The 8,876-nt window shown below is 41.8% G+C and overlaps 1 protein-coding gene across 6 annotated transcripts in view; it reads left to right on the top strand.

Moving 5' to 3' along the window:
• The first annotated feature begins 491 nt into the window (after nucleotides 1–491).
• The window catches only part of ALG9 (ALG9 alpha-1,2-mannosyltransferase), a 95,884-nt gene continuing 87,499 nt past the window's right edge, over nucleotides 492–8,876 (top strand). For 3 of the 6 annotated variants that reach the window (XM_044386670.3, XM_026505772.4, XM_044386669.3), the window contains exons 1-3: nucleotides 492–622; nucleotides 1,440–1,578; nucleotides 2,786–2,920. In XM_044386670.3, coding sequence (XP_044242605.1) covers nucleotides 492–622; nucleotides 1,440–1,578; nucleotides 2,786–2,920 — 405 coding nt within the window. Of the gene's footprint in view, nucleotides 627–1,439; nucleotides 1,583–2,785; nucleotides 2,921–8,876 lie in introns of all 6 variants that reach the window. The other 3 variants (XM_057316965.1, XM_026505776.4, XM_057316966.1) reach the window with 2 other exon arrangements.

The raw sequence follows: 8,876 nt of genomic DNA, 5'->3' as shown, positions 1-8,876 counted from the left end.
TTATTCTATATTCTGCCATTACAGCTTTGTCTTTCTGAAGCAGTTAATTAGCTACAGTCTGTCTCTATCACTCTCCCCGAAAAACAAGGGAGGGCAAGGTGTCAGTGACCTTTTAAGGACCTCCCCTTTTCATCTTCAGCTGTGCTGTTATCTTTAACTGGATAAATACCTCTGCCTTCTCCGTAGAGTTGTTTAGCCACTTTTCGTTTTTGAAGAGTGGAGGAAGAGAGTAGGACGGAGGATAGACTGCCCAGAGTTACAAATATGTGGAAAGGATAGCTACGGTAGCGAAAGTCAAGTCTCAGGTCTCATTTTTTTTGCTTTCCTACTTGGGGATTGCCCCAATTGGCTCAATAACTCTATAATTTAGTCTTTTCTGAGCATGTCAAGGTCTTTTGTCCCTCGGCGGACACCGTTGCCAGCCAAAGCTATGTCTCCGCGCTTGCCGCCTTCGTAGGGTGCCGAATTGTACCTTTTTTTCCACGCGTGCCATGGCGAGCCGAGGGGCTCGTCAGCGCCTGAAGGGGAGCGGGGGCAGCGGCGGGGATACGGTCTCGGCCGCGGACAAGCTGCGGGAGCTGCTGTGCAGCCGTGAGGCGAGCGGCGCGGAGCCCCGGACCGAGTAGGTGTGCGGGCGCGGCGGGGGCGTGGCGGCCGGGCGGCTCGGCGCGGGGTGGTCCCGGAGGGTCTCCCCGGGCGGCGAGGATCCAGCCTGGCTGCCTCTTCCGCTGGTCCTTCTGCTCTTCCTGGACGGGTCACGTCCGGTGTTCGCCCCACCCTGGGCCCCCCATCCCGGGTCTGGAGGGAGGCTCCGAGGCTGCTGGCCCAGGCCCAGAGCGGGCTGGTGTCGTGGTGTTTGAGGTGGCTGAGCCTCCGTGGGAGACGCTGGCAACAGCAAAGAGCAGACCTTTTCCGCCTGTCTCCCTCAGTTTCCTTCATTGACCACAAAGTCCTAACCCCTTACTCTTCAGTGTGGGCCCCACAACCTCCGGCACCTGCAACCGCCTCTCTCCCCAAGCCAGGGGCACTGCGGGTTAGAACCGCGTTAAAGGAGCGGTCAACATATGGAATTGGAGGAGGTTATGTACTTTGCACAAGTTAGGCCTCTGTGCATTTGAACAAGTGAGGAAATGAATAAAGATGTGGAAAGTAATGACCTTGTTAGAAGAAAGAAAAGGAGAACGAGAGCTTTGTGGCCTCCAAGGAGTGTCATCGAGGCAATGAATTAAAGTGTATGAATGACCTTACGCGTTAAAAGCAGGAAGTGGAAAAAATAAGATTAATGAAGGTCTTGTCCCGTCTGTATTCTACTTAGAACAAACTTTTTAGGTGAATTACTTAAGTGTGCTTTGATGTTCTTGCTATTCTTGTCGTTTCTGTCTAGTTTCAGCCCTTCTAGTTAGGTCTTCCTGACACATCCTCTCTTTGCTTCTGAGCAGGTTATCTGGGAACAAAGCAGGACAAGTCTGGGCACCTGAAGGATCTACTGCTTTCAAGTGTCTGCTCTCAGCCAGGTTATGTGCTGCTCTCCTGAGCAACATCTCTGACTGTGATGAAACATTCAACTACTGGGAACCAGTAGGTGATTTCTTTCTTCCTTCCTTCCTCCCCCCCCCCCCCTTGATTTCACTGCTTGGGATCTTGTTGCCAATTAGGATACAAATAATATACAAGTGTGACTGGTAATAAAACAACTTTATTTTCCCTTTTCTATTCTAAGCTGATGGTTTACCTGCCCTTGAAGGCCATAGGAAAATGGGGCTTTTTACAAAAAGATGTAATTTGTAAATTTTTCTTAAAAATTTATTTTAAATCAAAATAATACTTTGAGATAATATTTACAGTTAACAGCTACTACAAAACTTAAAGGGAAAAAAAACAGTAGCTCTCTGTTCCACTTCTCATAGCCAAATCCTACTCCCTAGAGGTGACAAATTTCTTTCAACCCTTTTGGTTATTTTTTCTGATGTTTGCTAAAATAAAGTTATTAAATAGTATGCTTATACGGCTGTTTTGTGATTTATACGTATATAAGTCTGACTCCCTATGACAGAAAATTCAGAGGTGAGATTTTCTGATCCCATTTTGCATTAAAAAAATGCTTAGTGTAGGTAGTTTAAGGCAAATACAAGGTTTAGAGTTTCTCTGTTTTGGCTAATGAGTATTTTATTTATTTGAGAGAGAGAATGAGTGGTGGGGGGGGGCGCACGTGCAGACTCCCTGCTGAGGGACTCTATCCCAGGACCAGGAGATTTTGACCCAGCCAAAGGTAGATTTTTTTTTTTTTTTTAAGATTTTATTTATTTATTCGACAGAGATAGAGACAGCCAGCGAGAGAGGGAACACAAGCAGGGGGAGTGGGAGAGGAAGAAGCAGGCTCCCAGCGGAGGAGCCTGATGTGGGGCTCGATCCCATAACGCCGGGATCGTGCCCTGAGCCGAAGGCAGAAGCTTTAACCGCTGTGCCACCCAGGCGCCCCCAAGGTAGATGTTTAACCGCCTGAGCCACCCAGGTGCCCCTTGGCTAACGAATATTTAAAAAAAAAAAAAAAAGTAAAATTAAAACTTCCTACATTGACCAAACAATAATCTTGTAGAAATTATAATGTCCTAATATTTTTCAGTATTGGGTCATTTTGATTCTTATCTATTAGTTTCAAATCTTGTTGAGAATGTCAGCATTTCTGTGTACCTTTGTCTTAATATTTTTGCTTGGAAACTTCACCTGTATGCTCTTAGCAAGGATTTTTGCCCAATTTAATCCTAAATCTGTTCTGTACTTTCAGACACACTACCTCATCTATGGGAAGGGGTTTCAGACTTGGGAATATTCCCCAGTTTATGCAATTCGCTCCTATGCTTACCTGTTGCTTCATGCCTGGCCAGCTGCATTTCATGCAAGAATTCTACAAACTAATAAGGTAAGGGCAGGCCAGCCTGGGAGTAATTACACCTGATGAAGAGATGAGTCTCTGGAACAGTTTTCAGAAAAGGATAAAATAGATTGGTAGGTAGGAGAGGACTTTTTTTTTTTTTTTTTGAAGAGTAATCATTTATTCATTCCACAAACATTAATGGAGCAACTTTAAATTTTTAATTCCAGGATAGTTAACATTGTTATTAGTTTCAGGTGTACAATATAGTGATTCAGCACTGCTGTATATTATTAGGTGTTCATCAAGGTAAGTGTATTTTTAATTCCCATCACCTATGTCATTCCTCCCTGCATCCCCTTCCCTTTGGTACCCATCAGTTTGTTTTCCGTAGTTGAGTCTGTTTTTTTGGTGTTTTTTTTTTTCTTTTGTTTCTTAAATTCCATAGATGAGTGAAATCATATGGTATTTACATGTTTGCATATAGCAAGATTTCATTCTTTTTTATGGCCAAATAATATTCCATTTTATGTTATATACTGCCTCTTTATTCATCTATTGGTGGACCCTTGGGCTGCTTCCATAATTTAGCTATTGTAAGTAATGTTGCAGTAAACACAGAGGTGCATATATCCTTTCAGTTTAGTGTTTTCATTTTCTTTGGGTGAATACCCAGTAGTGCAATTACTGGATCCTATGGTAGTTCTATTTTTAATTTTTTGAGGAACCTCCGTACTGTTTTCCACAGTGGCTGCACCAGCTTGCATCCTACCAAGTACACACGAGTTCCTTTTACTCTGCATCCTGACCAACACTTGTTTCTTGTGATTTTGACCATTCTGACAGATGTGAGGTGAAATCTCATTGTGGTTTTGATTTGTGAAGAGTGATGCTGAGCATCTTTTCATGTGTCCGTTGGCTATATGTATGTCTGGAGAAATGTCTATTCATGTCTTCTGTCCATTTGTTTTTTAAAGATTTATTTTAGAAAGTGTGCACTGGGTGGGGGTGTGGCGGCAAAGGGGAGGGGGAGAATACCGAAGCAGATTCCCTGCTGAGCTGGGAGCCTGACGCAGGGCTTGATCCCAGGACCCTGAGATCATAACCTGAGCTGAAATCAAGAGTTGACTGTTTAACCAGCTGAGCCACCCAGGTGCCCTGACCTTGCCCATTTTTTAAATTGGATTATTTGTTTTTTCCTTTATGTTGAGTTGTAGAAGTCTTTATATACTTTGGATACTAATAATAGACCAGATTTTGTCTGGTAGGCACTTTAAGTGCTGTGGATGTAACAATGGCCAAATCCCTGCCCTCATGGAATTTATAGGTTAGTGGGGAAGGTGAATATTGAACATGTAATTATAAATGCAGCGGGTCTAACGGAGGAAAAGTACAATGTGCAATGGGATAGCATATTAGGAGAGCCTGATTTAAACAGAGTGCTGAAGGATAGTTAAGAGTTAATGGAGACTTAAGCTGATGACCTTTCAGAAATTTGACTGTGATAGGTCTTGGCATGGATATCTTTGGGTTTTTCCTGTTTGGAATTTACTAACCTTCTTGAATCTCTAGGCTTATGTCTTGCCAAATTTGGTAAGATTTTAGCTGTTATTTTTCTTATACTTAGATAGCCCTGCCCTATTTCTCCTCTCTTGAGATTCCAACGATACCAATGTTAGATGTTTAATTATAGTCTCACAGGTCTCTAAGGCCCTAATCATTTTTTTCCCCTACTTTTTTTTCTGTGTTGATTGAGCAATTTCTAATCTTCCATGTCACTGATTGTTTTCTCTGTCCCCTCCATTCTGCTGTTGGGCCTCTTTGTTTAGCTTTTATTTTGATTGTGTTTTTTCAGTTTTAAAATTTCCATTTGGTTTTTCTTTATATATTCTATTTTACTGCAACTTTTTTTTTTCACGTTTCCAGTGTGTTCTTGATTGCTCATTGAAGCACTTTTACAACGGCTCCTTTAAAAGTTTGTCAGATAATTCTAACTTCTCATTTTGTTGGTATCTGTTGATTATTTTTATTCAGTTTGAGATTTTCCAAGTAATTTTCAGCTAAAATATGGACATTTGGGGGATTATGAGACTCTGGATCTTATTCATGGGCCCAACATGCTTCCTCTGCATCTCTGGGTCTTATTGAAGCCTTCTGTTTTGTCTGGCTGCTCTTGATACCACTCTAGCAGGAGAAACGGTCTTCTCCACCTTTGTTAGTGCCAGGTGGGGGTAGAAGTTGAGGTTCCTCACCAGGCCTTCACTCTTGTGGGCAGGATAGGGGTACTTCATTACTGCTAGGGTGGAGTGAGGATGTGAAGTCCAGACTTACCCAAGTGGTCTCCACTGACAGTGTGACCAGAGCGGGAGCTTGTTACCACCAGTGAGGATGGAAGTCCTGGCTTCCTACTGGGCCTTGATGGCATGGGTGGGAGTTGGGCTAGATTCCCCCCACCCCACTGAGTGCTTTGCTGGAGTCGAGTGGTTATTGTCTAAAGGTTTTCTGTCTTGTTAGGCTACCTCTTTCTTGGCCTTTTGGCGAGATCAACCAGGCTTTGGTTGGTGTTTGTGGTTACTGGCATTTCTAGCTGCTGACTTCTTTTTTTTTTTTTAAAGATTTTATTTATTTATTTGAAAGAGATAGAGACAGCCAGCGAGAGAGGGAACACAAGCAGGGGGAGTGGGAGAGGAAGAAGCAGGCTCACAGCGGAGGAGCCTGACGTGGGGCTCGATCCCATAACGCCAGGATCACGCCCTGAGCCGAAGGCAGACGCTTAACCGCTGTGCCACCCAGGCGCCCCTCTAGCTGCTAACTTCTTAAGTCTGGAATATAGAAGGTGAAAGAGAACCCAGGGAACTTACCATTATGTTTTTCCTCTGGTCTTAAAATGCCTAGGCAGTCTGCTACTTCCTCTCTACCTTGAGTTATCATAGGTTTACTTTACCTATAATAATGTCCAGAATTTTTGGCTTTACATAGCAGGAGGCAAAGGGAAAGTATGGCTAATCCATCTTCCATGAAGCAGAAGTCCCTGATGAGGGAACTAGAAGGTGAGTAGGAATCATCTAGGTAAAGGAAGAATGGGGATGAGGGAAGAAAACCATGAGGCTGGGAAGAGGACCAGCAGGGCCTTCTTGTATAAATAGGCTTGATGCTTGGAAGAGACAGTGTGCAGTGGAGTGGGTTTCGTGATACTGAAAGGTAGGTGGAAGCCAGACTTATACAACACCTGGTAGGCTCTAGTAAGCAGTTAGACATTTTTTTTTTTTTAAGATTTTATTTATTTGACAGAGAGACAGCCAGTGAGAGGGGGAACACAAGCAGGGGGAGTGGGAGAGGAAGAAGCAGGCTTCCCGCCAAGCAGGGAGCCTGATGCAGGGCTCAATCCCAGGACCCTGGGATCATGACCTGAGCTGAAGGCAGACGCTTAACAGCTGAGCCACCCAGGCGCCCCAAGCAGTTAGACTTTTATTCTCTCCCCCACCCCCGCTGAGGGTGTTCTGAAGCCATCCAGAGGTTTTAGACAGAGGAGAGACATGATTGCATTTGCATTTTAGACTGATCAGAAAGGTAGCACCTTAGAAAGTGATAGAATTCTGCCCTTCCCTTCCCTACCTAGTAGTTCATTTCTGGTTTTTTTGAACTTAGCAGAGGAAAGGTATATAGGAGAGGTCTTAGTGGAGAAATAACAATAAGCAATGTTTAAGGCTTTCGTGTCCTCTTGGGTATCCACTGTCACTTCCAGTTTGACATGTTCAACAGAATCCTTCGTCTTCTATCACTCTTCCTCTTACATCAATGACATGAGCAGGAAGCAGAACAGGAACGAAGATTTCCATTGTTCTTCCTTATAATCTCCTTCCTGTTAGGTTCTGCCAATGGAAGCCAATAGGGGGCCACTTGACAAAGAGGAATTAGAGTTTATAGAGTCCTAGCCCCAGCATCATCATGCACAGTAGAGAGGGTGGATTGTTGCTGAAAGATCATCTGGTAATAATTGGCACCCCCTAGTGATGGTTACCTTTCCAACTTCTTGCCACCCTAGGCAAGAATACCTTTGTTTTGTTTTCCTGTGGATCTGGGTGTCTGTTTCTCTGAACTTTATACTCAGCAGTGGGATCCCATATATATATATAGTTATATACATATATATATAAATATATCTACATACCTATATATATCTATATATATAAAAATATACTTGATATTTCTGACTTGCTAATTTTTGCCCTTCTCATGTATGTGAAATGTTTCTTAATTGCATTTCTTTGATTACTTGTGAGGTGTAACATTTCATTTGTCATTCAGATTTCCTTTTCTGTGAATTACCTATTCACATCCTTTGGCTGTTTTTCAGTTGGGTTTTCTGGTTTTCTCTTCTGATTTGTGGAAGTTCTTAAGAGTAACCCCTTATAGGTTTTAGATACTGGAAATCTTTTAGGCTGTCACCACTCTATTTTGTTCTTGGACCTTGTGTTGGACAGAAATCTTTAATTTTGATTCAGTCAAGTCCATTAGTTTTTCACTGAATGATTGGTGGGTTTTGGGTCTTTCTGAAAGAAATCCTTCATCACAGTTCACAAAGATGTTCTTAGGTATTTTCTTAGCTTGTAATTTTACCTGTCACATATAGGGCTTTAATACATTTGAATATTTTTTAAAAAGATTTTTAAGTAGTCTCTACACCCAGCATGGGGCTCGAACTCACAACCCCAAAATCAAGAGTCACATGCTCCACTGAGCCAGCCAGTCACTCCAGTTTGAATATTTTTTATAAATTGTAGGAAGATCCAGCTTTATTTTTTTTTTTTGATGCAGTGAACTGGATTTTTCAGTACCATCTGCTAACTAACCCATCCCTTCTTTTCTGACTTGTAATACCGTATCTATCATATACCTTATTCCCACATGTATGGGTCTGTTTCTGGCCTCCTTATTCTAGGTCATTGGTCAAATTGTTAGTACCATATATATATATATATATATATATATATATATATAATGTATATATATATATATTTTTATTATGGGCTTTGTAGTGTGTGTGTGTGTGTGTGTGTGTTTAATATCTGGTTGATAAATTTCTCTCCTTGTCCATTTTCAAATTTGTATTTAAAAATCCTATCACAGTTTGCCCCTCCCCCAAATTCTGTTGGGTTTTGATTGGAGTTGCATTGAACTAAATAGGAGAATCAGTATTTTTATAGGTTTGTCATTCCATCCTTGATGATATAGTTATCCATTTAGTCAGGTTTTGTGTATCCTCTAATAAAATTTTTAAATGTACCCATTTCAGTCTTACCAAGTCTTGAGTAGTTTAATGCCTACATTCTTCATACTTTCTGCTGCTGTTATGAAAGGAATCTTGTTTTGCTTTTTTTTTTTTTTTTTTTTGGGTGGTCATTGCTGATAAAGAGGAATACAACTGATTTTTATTTATTTTTTTTAAACTTTTTTTTTTTTTTAAAGATTTTATTTATTTATTTGACAGAGTAGAGACAGCTAGCGAGAGAGGGAACACAAGCAGGGGGAGTGGGAGAGGAAGAAGCAGGCTCATAGCGGAGGAGCCTGATGTGGGGCTCGATCCCATAATGCCAGGACCATGCCCTGAGCTTTAGGCAGACGCCTAACAACTGTGCCACCCAGGTGCCCCTGATTTTATTTTTTAATCTTAATCTAAATCTTGCTGAATTTCCTCATTAGTGTCACTGGCTTATCAGGTGTATCTCTTGGATTGTCTCCCATCTGTGTAGGTAGTTTAGTTTCTTCCATTCCTTATACCTCATTTTTTTTCTTGTGTAATTTTGCACTGACCAGGATTTCTAGTTCTATGTTGGATGTTAATTGCTGTGGGGGCATTGTTGTCCGGCTTCCAAATACAATTTTTACATTAACTCAAGTTAATTTTTAATTTTATTTTTAAGATTTTAAGATTTTAAGCCCCACCTGACGTGGGGCTTGAACTTACAACCCCAAGATCAAGAGACACGTGTTCTTCTGACTA

The sequence above is a fragment of the Ursus arctos genome, unplaced genomic scaffold (assembly GCF_023065955.2).
Source record: "Ursus arctos isolate Adak ecotype North America unplaced genomic scaffold, UrsArc2.0 scaffold_22, whole genome shotgun sequence".
In the NCBI taxonomy this organism is placed as follows: domain Eukaryota; kingdom Metazoa; phylum Chordata; class Mammalia; order Carnivora; family Ursidae; genus Ursus; species Ursus arctos.
This window is presented reverse-complemented; position numbering and strand designations above follow the sequence as displayed.